Source organism: Carettochelys insculpta, chromosome 1, assembly GCF_033958435.1.
Source record: "Carettochelys insculpta isolate YL-2023 chromosome 1, ASM3395843v1, whole genome shotgun sequence".
Lineage (NCBI taxonomy): Eukaryota > Metazoa > Chordata > Testudines > Carettochelyidae > Carettochelys > Carettochelys insculpta.
The window spans coordinates 26,447,348-26,463,512 of NC_134137.1; the positions used below are offsets into that span (position 1 = coordinate 26,447,348).

At 45.6% G+C, this 16,165-nt stretch overlaps 3 protein-coding genes across 4 annotated transcripts in view; 2 read left to right on the top strand and 1 right to left on the bottom strand.

The window, feature by feature from the left end:
* HIKESHI (heat shock protein nuclear import factor hikeshi) overlaps positions 1-9,992 on the top strand; it is a 29,323-nt gene extending 19,331 nt beyond the window's left edge. For both annotated transcript variants that reach the window (XM_074983821.1, XM_074983830.1), the window contains 2 exons: positions 3,338-3,456; positions 6,236-9,992. In XM_074983821.1, coding sequence (XP_074839922.1) covers positions 3,338-3,456; positions 6,236-6,290 — 174 coding nt within the window. In that variant the 3' untranslated portion in view covers positions 6,291-9,992. The remainder of the gene's footprint in view (positions 1-3,337; positions 3,457-6,235) is intronic.
* A 2,862-nt stretch (positions 9,993-12,854) lies between these two features.
* The window catches only part of ME3 (malic enzyme 3), a 224,378-nt gene continuing 221,067 nt past the window's right edge, over positions 12,855-16,165 (bottom strand). Inside the window, exon 14 of the mRNA XM_074983849.1 lies at positions 12,855-13,679. Coding sequence (XP_074839950.1) covers positions 13,620-13,679 — 60 coding nt within the window. The 3' untranslated portion in view covers positions 12,855-13,619. The remainder of the gene's footprint in view (positions 13,680-16,165) is intronic.
* Positions 14,670-16,165, top strand: part of CCDC81 (coiled-coil domain containing 81) — a 28,841-nt gene continuing 27,345 nt past the window's right edge. The window contains exons 1-2 of the mRNA XM_074981374.1: positions 14,670-14,807; positions 15,943-16,004. Coding sequence (XP_074837475.1) covers positions 14,729-14,807; positions 15,943-16,004 — 141 coding nt within the window. The 5' untranslated portion in view covers positions 14,670-14,728. The remainder of the gene's footprint in view (positions 14,808-15,942; positions 16,005-16,165) is intronic.

Sequence of the window (16,165 nt, forward strand, 5' to 3'; positions counted from 1 at the left end):
TCCCTAAGCTGCCATTCTCTGACTCTCATTCAAACTTCCCTCTGAAGTCTGTTGTACCTCTGTAGTACATTTATGGGCCCTGTTTCTCCCCTCTTTCGTGGACAATGCTATTACTATAGATGCATCCTACTAAGTTAGAAGGCCGATGTAGGTAGCCATGTGGCACAGAGAACATCTTGAGAGTCCAGAAGGTGCAATGGTCTTGGAATTATCAGTGGTAGAAAGCATGCAACTCCCTTCATTCTTTCATCAGCTCTCACCATGTGTGTCCTCAAAGTCAGACACCTCTACAATGAGTTTTGACATCAGCAAATGTGGGCAGAAGGGTCAGGGTCAGACAAGATTTGCCTCTCTGCAGAAGCAGTCAACCTCTGGGACTGGTTCATACACAAATACATCATCCTGTATGCAGCATACTTTCCAGGGATGCAGAATGTTCTTGCAGACACTTTGCAGTTGATCACAAGAGTGAGCTTCACAATATGGGGCTTCATAACATTTTCACATGATGGGGAACCCCAACCAGGGATCTGTTCATTTTCTGGGCCAACAAAGTGTGCCACATGTTGCTCCAGGGGTACCCAATCTTGTTACTCTGACTTCTTACTTTTTCCCTGGTGATACCAGTTCAACTATTCCTTCTCTCCTTTGCTGCTTATGCCATGAGTGCTACACAGGATCTGCCAGGACAGGGCAGCAGTCCTAGTGATTGCCCTTTTTTAGGCCCAGGTAGGGCTGGTTCCCCAACCTCCTATGCCTGTCATCTCATACTCTGATTGGGAAGGTAATCTTCTTTAGCCCCTAACAAGTGCAGTGGTGGGATCGGGCAGTCTAATACACAACACTTCACCTCAAGGAGGGGTATTTCGATGTTTGTCAGCCCTAGAACAGGTGCGCTCCTTGACTGTGTGAGGCATCTTTTCTAATAGCAGAAAGGAAGCACCAAGGAAATGTTGCTGATCTAAATAGAAATGTTTCTCGTCAGAGAAGCATTTTACCAGAAGCTACAGCTATCCCATTGATCCAGAATGTAATATCCTAGATTTGAAGTAATCAAGCCACTTGGCAGGTATCCATGCATTCCATCCCCTGTAAGGAGGGCTGCTCTATTTTCACATACCCACTAATTACTTGATTCTGGAAAGACTTGATAACAACTTTCCCATCCTTACAAAAGATAATACCCCAGTGGGGCTTCAGTCTCAGTTTTTTGGTTCTGACATAGCTCACCACCCCCACCTTTGAATACTTAGTGACTTGCTCCATGTCCCTTCGTACTCTGTTTTACAAAGGTAAAGTTTCTTTCTACCTAACCCCAAATGTACCCGCAAATTGGTTTTGGAATTTTGCCTTCACTAATCCATTCCTGAAACCACAAACATATGAAGATGCTCCACTCCTTAGATGTTTGAGCCTCGCCCTTTTACTTGCAGATAACAAAACCATTTAGAAAGTCCCTGAGGCTGTTAGGCACTGTAGTGGAGAGAGGCAGAGGTTATGCTGCCTTCATCCAGCGAATTTCCAAAGGATATATCCGCAGTGCTTTTCTTCCCTAGGAAGAAGGGACCAGAACTCAAGTCTGACGATTTCTCATGGGGGTAGGGAAATTTGACATTCAATTTTAATGTCATGGTTCCTGTGCTGCTGAGGGGCAGCAGGGGCTCCTGCCCTGGTTCCTGCACTGCTGAAGGGGCAGCAAGGGCTCCTGCACTTCTGTGGGACAGGTGGGGGCTCCTGCCCCGCTCCCCCTGCTGCTGCATAACTGGCAGTGAAATTTTTCTGGTGTACTAATGGGAAAAAAGGTGCGAGAATTCTGTTTCTGTGTGTTGCATCAGTAAAAAAGCCCTGGACATCTGTTAGAGAAGAATGCAGTCAGCTCGCAAACCTCCCTACCCCATGAGCGCTCATGTCATGACTGTAGTGTCTCTTCAGGATGTACCCCTCTTAGACATCAGTAAAGCTGCCATATAGAGCTCCATCCACATGTTTGGAAGATGTTTCTCTCTGGTACGAGATTCAGCTGCTGCGGCCTCATTTGACATGACATTTCTCCACTCGATCCTATCGTCCTCATCCTTGCACCTCCTATTACTTAGATATTGCTTGTCAGTCACGCAGAGTGGAATACCTTAGGCAGGCCTGAGAGGAACTGGGCGGGGGGAAGATGGCAATTGGCCTGCGGTCCAGCAATTCTAAGGGGCCTGGGATTCCTGGCAGCCACTGTTGCTCCTCCACTGGCAGCAGCGGCCAGAGCCCCAGCCCCCTTTGAATTGCCACCGGAGTACCATGCTTTATGGGGCTGGGGGTGGCCCAAGCACTGCTGTCTGGGTGGCATGAGAGCTGATTGCCCCAGTCCTGCTTCATCTGCCTGAGGCCCCTGCCCCTTCCAAGGACATAGAGCCAGGATTCCCCCACACCTTGCTCTGGGGCCCACAGTGGCTGTTGGCCCCATTGACTGCAGCAACCATCACTTGAAGAAGAGGAGGTTACTTACTTTAACTGGAGATCCTTTGAGATGTGTGTTCCCTGTAAGTTTCTTATTAGACTGCCTCTTTTCCCTCTACTTTGGATTTTATCTGATTTGTGGTGGAATGGAAGTGAAGTGGCAGTTGGTCCACTCCACCCTTTATCCACTTGGTCAGAAGCATAAGGTGAACCAGGATGTGTGCACAAACCAACAGGTGCTACGTTCAAATTCTCCAACTCCAGGTGCATGATGCATATACATAGCCCACAGTAAAATATGTATGAAGACCACACGTCTTGAAGAACCTCCAGTTACTTTTAAATAACTCTTTACATGGAATTATCTCTATGTGAACAATACAAAAAGTAAGGTTCTTATGCACAAAATCATCAACAGCGGGTCCTATTGATAGGCTGTCACTAATTTGCTAGTCTCATTTGTGGGATAAGGCCCATGGCCTATCATTACATCATCCACTAATCTCGTAAGATTTTGCAAGTTTTGTTTATCTTCAGGTTGTTTAAGGCTTTCCTTCAGAAATTTGCTTCAGGAAATTAACCCTGTGGGGGATAAAAACAGAATAAAAGTACAAATTTTTTGAATTTTCAAGAGATCATCTCTTGAGAGAGGCAGTTTCTAAAGGCAGGACTGGAAGCAAGTAATTCTAGATCCGCTTTTCCTCTCTAACACAGACTTCTTTTTTCACTTAATTTCTCTGCTTCCTTTCCCCCATCTGTAAAATGAAGATTTAATCCATTCATCATGAGTCTTGAGCATTAGCTAATCATTGGAACGATGCGTTAGATGTGAAAAGCATGAACAAATTTCCAAATATGGATTTGATTTACAGTATGGCTTTTTGCGTTTCAGTTCACTCAGAAGATGCTGGATAGCTTCTATAATTTTGCCTCATCATTTGCTGTCACTCAGGCCCAGATGACACCGAATCCCTCTGAAGCTTTCATCCCTGCAAACGTGGTTCTGAAATGGTAAAGGAAGATACCTCAAGCAATAAGTGTATTTCTAGGCACCAGAATCTGGAGTTTCATAATGTGGATTGAACCTCTCTAGTCAGGCACCCTTGGGGCCTCACTGGTGCCAAATGAGAGTATTTGCCAGACCACAAAAGAGCAGTATTGTCTAGCATCATTACCAACACTTTCACTGCTTACTGGGCTCTTAGAAGACATTTAGGCATTTATTACAGCTAAATAACAGCACAGAACCCTGAGAACTAGGACTGGTGACTGTAAACAAACTTTCTAGGACCACAGAAGTCTTGGGCACACCTGTTATGATAAGTGGTTGTCCAGCTAAGTAAAATCATGACCGATTACATGAGTGTGCCAGGCTACAGAGGTTCAACCTGTACTGAATTAACTTTCGTGGCTTTCAGTAACCTTACTTTGAAAATACTTAACAGTTTCTTCTGTTGACTTTGCTATAGCTACAGTAGTGTTGCTTGTATTCTGTTCTGTGAAGCCTCTTTTAATATTAAACTTGCATAATTAAAATGTTGTACCTGTCTTATGATTGTTTGCCATCAGGCAGTTTAGCCCTTACCTCCAGTGTGTGGCTGATCCCAGAAGCTGCCTTTGCCTCCTTATAATGGTATTGACAAGGGGAAAACAGAACACACTGTCTCTTCTTGGGTTCCAATGTCTGTTAGGTTCTCAGGAGTGCTTAGTTAACAACATTGGGTGAACACTCCTTTCCCCACTTAGTAATCACCTCTTGCCCAGAGTACATGTATTCAGAAGATGGTAACCTACTCCAAGTTATAAAACAATGCTTAAAAAGATTTCAGACTGTCTGAACATTTAGTAATCTGGTAACAGCCATATATGGTGCCATTAGTTTGATCCAGTGGGAGCAAGTGTTTGGAGGACCTTCACACTCTGATTTCATTTGAAGTTGTATCAGGTCTTTTCACAGATGACCCTGTTTCATCAATAGGATCTGTGAAGTTTGAGCTTGTGTAGAAGTGAAGATTTTGAATCTTGTTTTTTGTCTTCTGCATGATCAAAGACGGTAGTACGTTTCTTGAAAAAAGTCACAAAATAAGTCACATATTCTGCTATGTTTTGGAACTTTATTATTATTAACTTTAATTTTAAAAGTTCATTTTCATGACTTATGCGCTTTGTCCTAGAAGGCAGCAACTAAGAACGTGGGCTGGTTTGTAACTTCACTAAGCATTAGCTCATTGTAGGGAATGTTGGCATCTAAAAGCCCATTATTTTTATTTTCTATTTTATTTCTTTAAATTCAACACTGGACTCTACTAGGGTTTAAAAAAGAGCTTGATAAATTTTTGCAGGTTAGGTCCATAAATGGCTATTAGCCAGGGATAAAGTATGGTGCCCTAGCCTTCAGAACAAGGGCAGGAGATGGATGGCAGGAGATAAATCACTTGATCATTGTCTTCTGTTCTCCTTCTCTGGGGCACCTGGCATTGGCCACCGTCGGCAGATGGGATGCTGGGCTCGATGGACCTTTGGTCTGACCCAGTATGGCCATTCTTATGTTCTTATGTTCTTATGATTTAAATTGTCACTTCAGCATACATAGAAAAATTGGCAAACTACTTATCCAGCACTCTTCCTATCAATTATAAGGAAACCTGACACATTTGAATAAGTCTTTATTTACATAATTGGATATTGCATTTTGCATGAGATCAAGAGCTGCATGCATTTCACAGGATGGAATCCAAAGGGACAAACTTAAGGCTATATGTGCAGCCCTAAAATGGCATTTTCTAACTTTTGCATGCTTGGATGGAAAAGTCTTTGAACAAATCTATCCCCTGCATGGTCTTCTCAAACCCTGCTTTTGCAATCATGCTTCAGGCACTTGGATACAGAGATATATATTCCCTTCTATCATCTTTACAGAGTAGCTAATTTAATAATTTAATAACAATAATATAATTTAGTACAGGTTGCACTTCTCACATCGAGGATCTCTCATCTGGCAACATCCCTGTGCTCTGGCAGGACCACAGTTGTTCCAGGACCAGAGAGCCTTTGGTCTGGGGCCAGGGTCAACATCCATGGAGCTGGTGTCTGGCAGGCTAGCTGGAACCACCATCTATAGGGCCTGGGCTGGAGCGGCGGCGGGAAGTGTGGCCAGAGCTGGAGCCCCCTGCCTGCCCCACAGCAGCACAGAACTGGAGTACCCTGCCTGCTGCCTGCCCCATGGTGGGACCCGGGGATGGGCTGGAGCCCAAGGGCAGCCCCCAGGAGCCTAGGGCTGGGAACAGAGTCCTGGGCGGGGGAGGGGGTGGTCACAAGGCTGGGGCTGCAGCAGCCACCAGGAGCAAGGGGCCACCTAGTGGCAGAGGCCCTGGACCTCCCCTGGTCTGGCAAGCTGTTCTGTTTTTTTTTTTTTTTTTTTTGGTTTAGGACTTGTTAGGTGCAGACCCTGCTGGACTAGGGAGGTGCAGCCTCTGTGTAATCCATGAAATGTTTTGGTTTTGTTAAATTTTAATTAGCTAATCTGTAAAGATAATGATAGAAGGGAATATATATCTCAGTACCAAGTACCTGAAGCATGATTGGGAAAGCAGGGTTTGAGAAGACCATGCAGGGGATAGATTTATTTAAAGACTTTTCCGTGTTCTGTGGGGGGGGATGGGAGGGGGCAAAATGACTTAACCTGTGATCTAGGGTAGCTCTTCAGTAAGGGTTTAAAAAATTGAAAGCTAAAGTTCTTCAGTTGCACCACTGGGAAGCCATTTTAATGACAAACTTTTGTCTCTTCTAGGTATGAAAATTTCCAGAGACGTCTGGCTCAGAATCCTTTCTTTTGGAAAACATAAATTTGAATCAGGTCTTCTGAAGTGCTCTCCAACTATAGTCATTTATTAAAGATACAGTTCATATCCCACTAAAGAGAATTGGTGGCGCAATCAAAGTCCAAACAGGTGACATGGATTTTATAGTACCATGGAAACTAATTTAAAATCAAAAACTGAAGACAGTTGCTCATCTTTGTGTTTTTTTAGCTAAAAAATAAACTTCAAAAACCAGTGTTATATCAAAACCTTTAAAAGTGTTCTCCTGTGCTTGTATCAATGTGTCCTATTTTAAAATGTCTGTATACCATACTTGTACAAATTACATGAAGTATTGCAGCTTTCTGTTTCATGGTAAAGAAACCACATTGAACCCTGTATCTCTCATTCTTAAGAGATGCTTTCAGGATACATCACATTATTACGTTACACTAATATCTTGGAACTAGATGTAAGATATGATCACTTCTTATATCTCAGCATTAACAGTCTAAGGAACAGATCTCCAAGTGGTGTAACTGGTGTAACTTTATTTTCCCCCTTTCTTCCAAATGCTTGCAGGGCTTGATTCCAAAGAGCATGTATTTCTCTTCACTTGTGGGAGAGAGCAGAAGGATCAAGCCTTTGGGCCTTTTGTTTCCACTCCACTTCAATCTATCATTTAAATGGCTATCATGGGTCAATTCAGGACTTGAAATAAGTAGTCTATAAGGTTAGCAAAGGGTTTCCCCAAGGCATGGAAATTGGAAGAAGGTTTGGCCAGGGTAGGCTATTTATAGTAGAGGCTCTTGGTAGGTAGCTGCTTTGCCTGAGGGATTTACTATTTGTGCATCATAGCACTAATGATTATGCTGTAGAAGGGAAAAAAATATTTAATACTTCTTGATACTCCCAGTTTTTTTCACTAGTATATAATAGTGGGGCTGCATCAATATCTTACAATAACAGTTTAAGGCCCTTCTTTATCTCTTAAGCTTGCTTTAAAAGTTTATCAGATACAGTAACAGTCTTGAGTTGGCCTTGCTCTGCATGAAGCTGCCCCAACAACCAGTTAACATCTGTTTGACATTCTGGTCTCCTTTGTATTTTTGCTGTGATTCTATTCCAAGATAAAACAAAGGCACTTCCTATTGTTTCTGGTAATTTTTTTTCCTTCCCTCCTGTATTCCCGGTCTCAGGGATTTGAACTAAATTAATGCCTTTTAATAGCTTTTGTTTAGAGGGAAATGCTTCTTACATGTTTCATGCTTAATGTCTCAGTACAGTTCCAAATGCTGCAAATAATATTCTCCTGATCCTAGAAGTGCTTGTAAAGAGGAATCTCCCTTTTGATAAACACTCATTTTGGAAAGATGGAAGCACAGTTTGAACCTCTCTAATCCGGAACTCTATCCTCCAGCAACATACGTAATCTGGCATGATTTTAGTTAGCTGGAGAACCATTTATCATGGGTGTGACCAAGCTTCCCTTGGTCCCAGGAAGTTTTATAGCTGCCAGTCCTGGCTCTCAGTAGTCTGTGTTACTTAGCTGTAATATATCTCTAAATATCTTTTAACAGCCCAGTAAGCAGTGGAAGTGTTGGTAATGCTGCTAGACCAGGGTTTCTTAAACTTCTTGAGGCCACGGAACACTAAACAGTATTTTTTTATGCAGAACATCTACGAAAACTTTTTTTTTTAAAATTGTCAGACCAAAACCAACCAAACAAAAAACAGCAACGTACACAGTAAAACCAAAATGAAGTAATTTAATCAGGCATCATAGCAGTAATAAAGTAACATTGGATCTGGTTTTAAGAGCTGAAAATATACTCTTGTTGTAAAATCGAATTATTTTTCCAAATGTTTGCTGCACACCTGCGAGTTGTTCATAGAACACCAGCATTCTGTGAAATACAGTTTAAGAAATACGGTGCTAGACAGTATTGACCTCCCATAGTCCTGCAGATTCTCCCAAGGGTGCCAGATTAGAGAGGTACAATCTGTATTATAGCTGAATTATACACTGCACTCAAATTATCTAGCTCCTTTCCCCGTACCCCCAAATTCTGATCGTGTAAACAATTTTTAACTAGTTTGCTCTCATTTTAACCTATGGATTGAATTTAGTCTCTCATGATCCAGTTTGCCCTGAAAACACTTCATTCTTCTGATTTCTGCACATTTCTCTAGCTGTTTAGTTTCTTTGCCATTTCTTCAAATTAAACTGAAATTTCAACAGAAGCTGCAAGTAGAAGCCCTGCCCTTAAACTATTTGTGGTCGTATTTCACTTTTCCTTAATCTCTCTTAAGTACAGTGCTGCTGGAGCATGGTAGTATCTAGTCCTTTCATTGTCAAAGCTCAGAGCAATGCAGAAAGTCAACAGCAAGAAAGGTAGAGAGGTTAGCAGTCTTACAGGAGTGGGTTGGTGAGATTTTGTGGTATGAAATTTGGAGGTCAGACTAGATCACTGGTTCTCAAACTGCTGTTTGTGGATCACTAGTGGTTTGTGACCACCTCACAGATGGGCTGCGAGGCTCAGGGCTTCCCTCCTTCCCACAGCAACGGAGACTGCTGGTGTTCTAGCCCTGTGCTGCTGCCCCTTTAAGGTTCTTGCACCAATTTCCTGCTGTGGGGAGGGGGAATTTTGAAGCCCTGCAGGTGCATCTGGCATACTAGGGTGGGGGAATGCAGCACTGGAAACAGCTCCTGGGAGGGTTTCCCTGCTGCTTCCATTGGCCGAAGTCTAGCTAGAGGGTGGTACCTAGGGAGTGCCGTGTCAGCTAATCACCCCTGCCACGCACACTCCCTTCATGTCCAGCCCCTGCTCTGCCTTCCCATCCTTTCCAGCTCTCCCACCAACAGTTCTCTCCTACAACCTTCTCCCCTTCAGCTTTCCCAGCCCTGGTCAGCTCCTGCACCCCTGTTCCACCCATCTCTCCTAATCCCAGTTCGCTCCTGCACTCCACTGCCACCCAGCTTGCCCAGCTCCAGTTGGCTTCTGGGCCTCCCATACACAACCTGCTCCTGTACCCTCCTCTTTCCTGGCCAAACTCTCCACTCTCAATTGTTCCTTCACCCCATCTCCTGGCCAGACTCTGCACCCACCCTTACTGCTGCATGTGCCCCCTTAGCCAGACACCCTACCCCCAAACTGCTACTGTACCCATCTTCTGCACTCTTCCTCTGGCCAGACACCCTACCCCTGACATACTCCCGACCCCTGGACAGACACTCCAGCCCCTCTTCACTCCTGTACCCTCCCATCATTCCAGACAACAGCCTCAGCCTGCTCTTGCACCCTCTTTCCTGGACAGATCCACCCTCCCAGCCCACTCCAGCCCCCTCACCCTCCCATACTTATCCCACTCCCTGACAGCCCCCTCCCATACTGAACCTCTAATTTTTGGCCTTACCCCAGAGATAGGGTGGGGCCTCAAAATCTACTAACTCTTTCACCCCAAAAGTTAATCTGGCCTGGGGGAAGTCCTGAAGCTTAGTCCTCCCTGCTTCCTCTCTCCTTGGTTCCCCCAGCTGTGGGGCTGGACAGTCAGGTATTTTGGTTGGGGGCCACATCAGTAAGGATGTGGCATTTCTTTTGTTTTTTTGGTGTGTGTGTGTGTGGGAGGGGGGCAGAGGTGCCTCATACTTGTGTGGCCTCCATCTGGCTTTTGTGTTATCAGTGCCCCTTGATCCAATAAAGTTTCCCTACCTTTCCCATGAATAAAGACAACATTGAGACCTTTTTTGCACATAAATTAATATTTTATTTAAAACAAAGTTTGGTAAATTAACATGATAAAATTAGTGCTTAATCTATTTAATTATTTTGACTATTATTTTCTTTCTTACCAGTTATACGTGCCCCTTATGTTGTAGGTCTAGTAACCTAATATGAAAATGTAATAGTTAAGGTATTTTGAGATAGACATTGTGTTATCATGGGTGGTTGGCTGGTGGTCCGTGGAAAGGCTTGCATTGAGGAGGGTGAGCCACATGCCAAAAGGTTTGAGAACCACTGGATTAGATGGTCCCTTTCTGACCTGAAAGTCTGAGTTCTCTTAGTATTAAAAGGAAAACAGATTTTTAAGCTACCTGGTTTTAAAACTCTTAACACTAGACTTGAGGAAACGTATTTTTAAGTGGACAATTATAAATTAATTCCTGAACTGTGGCTAGCTATCCCTCCACATTAGTAGTTACGGGTTTTGTCCATATACGCCTACGACTCTGAGACAATTCCACAGAGGACAAGAAGAGCTATTTAAAAAGGGAAACCTAAGGGCTTGTTGACACACACTTTGTACTGCTTTAGGGATACGTGTCCAGTTAAAAAGTAGAGCACCTCCCTTTAAGGTGAATACAATTATATTGGTATATTCCTGGAGGGAAGTGTTTCCCAAACTTAAAACATTTGTGTATCCCTTTCAGGACTTCTGCGTTATTAGTGTATCCCCTCTCCCAGTGATGTCCCAGTGCTTATTTCCTGATTTTTAGTAATTTATTTTCTTCTTCCAGTGATTGCTCATGTGCATTCCAATTTGGGTGTGGGCCGGGCACATGCCCGGTTGCTGGAAGCTTTTTGCCCTAGCCGGTAGCCCTACGGTCAGTGTGCTGCCCCCTGGAGTGGCGCCCAATGGCTGCCTGCCCATATATGCCCCGCCTGCCCCGCCCCCTGATCAGTTTCTTCTCGCCTTGCTGTCAGTTGCTGGAGCTCCCTCATTGTTGAGCATTCCCTGGTAGCCTTTATTGTTTTAATTTGTTTAGATAGTTATTTTTCATAGGTAAATAGATCTTCTTAGCACCTAGTGAGCCAAGGTGGGTCTTTAACCCGCATCGGCGCCAGGGGATGCCTGGCTCCCCACAGTTTAAAAAACTGTTCAAAATGTGGAAAATGAATGCTCAAAAGTGACCTGAATAAGGCATGTTTGAGTTGCCTTGATGAGGTACACCTCCGGGAGCGCAGCTCTATTTGCAAGGCCTTCAAGCCTAAGACTTCAGAAGATAGAGCTCAAGGGCTGAAAGTTCTGCTAATGGAATGAGCCTTGCGCCCTGACATTTCCCCGGCGGGAACTCAGAGCACCGCACTGTTGGTGCAGAGTGCTTTGGTGCCGTCAGAAAGCTCCCGGCACCAAGAGCAGAACTTGGTGCCTAGCGCCTCCTGGTGCCATAAGAGCCAGTTCCCGGTGCCTCGCAAAAAGAGAAAATGGGACCGGGGTTGATCCCAAGAAAGAAGGAGGCAAAGGCAAGCTTCGGGGGAGTCCACCAGATAGCACCGTGACTGGGGTCATGAAGTGCAGGCATCGACTCCAGCGCAAGGCAGGAGCCCGCGCTCTCCCAGACCCCTCAACACTGGAGGCTTTTAGTGCTGCGCAAGGCCTCCTGCAAATTATGATGCCGCTACAGACGCCACACCAGGAGCTTTCTCCGCCCCAGTTCCAGGTGCCTGGTCAAGCTCTAGGGACCCTGGCGTGGTTCCTGATGCTTGTGAGACCCCAGCAAATGGTCCCCTCCCTTGGTGCCGCACAGACGGTGCAGAGCGCACAAGAACTGGCGGGAGCTACGGACCCTCAGCACCACCATGGTCGTCGGAATCAGAGTCCATGTTGGAGTTGGACTCATTTTACTCCAGCTCAGCTTGGAGTGGGAGTACGAGGTCATCTCGACGCAGCAGGCATTGACACCACTCCCGATGTCCCTTAGAGGGGGAGTGGCAAAGGCCCCCCCTCAAGGTGCCCCACAATGGCCCTTCTGGACCGTGTGTGCAATCCACGAGGCACAGGGGTGGGATGTGGGACTCCCATTCAGGGCACCCGGCACTCCTCAGGTGCCAAGATTGACACCAACCACTGCTTTGGGGGCCCCCCGAGAGAGCAAGTGGAATTGTCGGCACTGGCACCAATGACGGCACTGACACTGGCACCAGTGCAGTCAGAAGCAACCCAAGCATGGGCACCGCCCCTGCAGGCACCAGGGAGTATGGTGCAGTCCCAGCTGCAGAGTGGCTCCGTCTTCATGGCACCATACCAGAGGCCACTAGGGGCCCTTCACCCCAGGCACTGAGCACAGCACCGCAAGCCACAGTTCCAGGGGCTCAAATGGAAGTGCTGGAACCCCCTACACTGGCGGACTTGGAGAGCATGATGCCCTCATCCTCGTCCTCCCCAGATGAGGCACTAGCTGGATCCTCTGCATCCCCGGTACTGGAGGATGGAGGAGCGTACCAGCAGCTGTTGAGGAGGGTGGCCCAAAGTCTGGGGGTGCAGGTGGAAGTCAGGGACGAAATAGACCCTATTACAAATATTCTCTCAACTTCTGGACCATCCAGGGTGGCACTGCCCATTGTAAAGACAATTGCCAACACAGCGAAGACAGTGTTGCAGACCCCAGCCTCAGCCTTGCCCACGACTAGGAAAATGAGTGCTGGTATTTTGTCCCAGCCCAGGGAAATGAACATCTGTTCACCCATCCTCCCCTGATTCCCTTGTCGTGGATACTGTGAACAATAGGGAGAGGCAGGGGGTCCAGGGACCCTCCCCTAAAAACAAAGAGGCCAAAAGATTAGACCTGTACAGTAGGAAAGTTTATTCTACAGGTGGCCTCCAGTTGAGAATTGCTAACCAGCAAGCCATATTTAGCAGGTATGTGTACAATATGGCCAGCTCCATGGACCGTTTCACTGAGCTGCTCCCGCCAGACAAAGTCAGAATTTAGGGCCCTGGGGGAGGAACAGAGACTCGTATCCAGAGCAGCACTACAGGCCAACCGAGATGTAGTTGATGTGGCCACCAGGGTCATGGCCTCAGGCATAGCCTTGAGAAGGGGGGCATGGCGTCAGGTCTCAGGACACTCACAGGAGGTGCAGCAGTCAATTCAGGACCTCCCTTTTGAGGGCCCCTCCCTATTTTTGGAAAAAACTGACAGGAGGCTTCATAATATGAAGGACTCACAGACCATCCTATGGTCACTGGGTCTCTATACACCGACGACCCAGAGAAGACATTTTACCCCGAGGCCTCAATTCAGACAGTTCCCACAACGACAATGGGATGGGAACAGGAGAAGGGGCCGGCATAATAGGAGACATCAGGGTCGCCAGACACAGGACCAGAGCCACCAGAAACCCCCACTCGGTTCAAAACACCAGTTATGATGGGGAGGTTGGGAGCAACACACCAGCCACCCCCACAGTTCCATCTCAGTATTTATTTTCATCCTGCCTATCCCCATTCTACCATGCATGGTGTAGTGAACATCAGACCAGTGGGTCCTCTGCACGGTAGAAAAGGGATATGCTATCCAATTTTCTTCCTATTCCCTTTCCCACCCCCTTTCCCTGTCCCTCTTCAGGGATCCCTCTCAGAAGACAGTTCTCAGTAGCGAAGGTTACTGCTCAAATTCTGTGGGAAGGGATAGCTTGATTCTCCTTTCCCCTGCAATATACAGAAAAACCTTCTTTTAAAAAAATGCTTAGTTAGGATCGATAGCCATTGCAAGCACTATAATGTATCTAGATGTGTCATTTTGGGAGTGTAGTTAGGACACAGTGTAGTCAGCAGCTTTCCAAAATTCCAAAAGTAAAACTGTCCTAGGAATGTTATATGGCTGCCATGCTGTCTGTTTATGCAAACACACAATTAAATCCTCATTCCAAATAAAAATCTGCATGCAAATTCCTGACTGATATACTAATTATGTGAACTGTGCACAGCTAATGCTTTGCCCTAAAATGTGCTGTCTTCCATTCTAAATTGATTTTGATCACTATAAAATAATCCCCAAACCATTCCTGCAATGTAGGACAGGTGTTTTAAATATCAGTCTTTTGTATTAAACTGTTTCAAGCATTAGAAACTTCTGCACTCTTGTGCACTGTTTAGATGCATTTTAAAGAGGAGTCATTTTGGATTTGCTTTATAAGTCTATTATTCTCATGCTGTTGAAAGTAACTTCACAAAGGAAGTTTTGCCCTTAAGCAACCAGGGGCTGTGGCCCTTTGCTGGGTTAGAGACCCCAATGAAATAGCAAATAGAAAGGAACCCTTCCTCCCCGGACTTCCGACAGTGCATTAAAGTTTGTCCAAAAGAGGCAGCACAGGCACTTCTGCTTTACTGTGCCGGGGAGAGGCTTGCAATGCAACACACCCACTTCGGATCACTGCCCTCTGCAGCCTGGGCCAGCAGGAGACGCAGCAACACGGGTGGGCGGGCCTACAGCTCCTATTATGACGTGCTCTGTAGCAACAGTGAATTTATTTTGCGTCCTGGATACATCTGCTCCCTCCCGCCTAGGCTCCTCCCACCTTGCCCTCAGCTGCTCCTAGGAGGAGGGAGAGAGAGGCTAGGTGAGCAGTGTTCTAAAAGAGACGGAAAGTGAGAGGTGAGGAGAGCAGGCAGGAAGGAAGGTGACAGCTTCCTGGAAGAGGCAAAGCAGCATCTGTCCTTCTGTTTTCTGCTTCTTCACCTTAGGGGTGGATAGAAAAATGCTGGAAAATATCCACACCATGATCCTGGAGTCCGGCAAGAGCATGTTCCCAACTCTCCGGAAACTCACGGCGGATGGTAAGACCTTCCTGTCCCCCAGAGTCTGATTTGTTTGACTTTCCTCCAACCCACAGCGTGTGTGCTGGAGCCCCTTTGTGTGTCTGGTGGGTGCCCCTCCACTCTGCTACGTGTCCAACAGGTCCACAGGCATGGCAGCCAGCGTGTCTGGGTAATATTCCCGAGTCTGCCATGGACTGCCTTCCTGCAGGACCTTTGGATAAAAGTCACTTGCCAAAAGTCTGGGCCTCAGTTTCCCCATCTGTCAAAATGGGAGAAATGCTAGTTTCATGGGAGGGGGATTTGTCCAATGTAACTCATCTTAGTTAAAGTGCTTGGTGCTCAGGAAGAAAATAGCATGTGTCTATCCAAGGATAAAATGTAGCTTAACCACAACACGGTGTGCAAAGTAGAAGACGGTTATGTCTCTGACACCCTGAGATGTTCAGCCCTCTCACAAGCTTTTTCATGGAAATTTCATTTGACAAGTTTCTCTAGTGACTGGGTATAAGGTTTGCTTTCAGAAAGAATGGGGTATTTGGATTTTTAATCTCAGAAGGGTAGCTATGTTAGTCTGTAGCTTCACAAAAAACAAGCAGTCCCGTAGCACCTACAAGATAAAGTGGGCCTGACCCATGAAAGCTCATTACCTAATAAATACAATTGTTGGTCTTTACGGTGCCACAGGACTACTTGTTTATTTGGGTTTTAATGAAAGTGTTAAGCTTCCTATGATGCTTTGCTGTGCTATCATGAGACTGCCAGAAATGACAGGCCTTAGTGCTGTTCCAAATTATAAATCTAAGCGTACAAAAAAGAATTTTTGAGTTCTGAACACGCCTCCTTTCAGGAACTCCTTGCCCAAATCACTGAAATTTTATAGAAAAATTCTGTTTCCCCTCCAGACTCTTGATGACAGTTTTAAAGGTACTGAGATCAAAATCAGGTTTAAAATGGACCTTGATTGGAATCTTAACTATGGAAGAAGTACCAATGCTCTGTAATGACTATATAAACTATACAGGATGCTTGAGATTGCATTGGGATCCTGCAGGGTTATTTGTTAAAAAAGTTCTATTTTCTAAGCAATGCGGTGAACTTGTGTGCTGCTTGTCATCTCAAGATCATGACCTATTGTGTTTCACTTGCATTTCAGAAGTGTTTAATATTTGGGCCAAGGTGTCTGAATTTGTGGAGCGGCAGCTCTCCATGAATAAGGTAGGACTCAAGAACAAGGTTCTTCCTTCTGAACTGAAATATTTCCAATGTTTCTGATGCATGCCCATGCCACTAAACCTTGTTGTGTATGCTTCCTCTTAAATCAGTGGTTCCCAAACTTTTCAGCATCATGCCCCCTTTTTGATTTTTGAAAAGCCCTC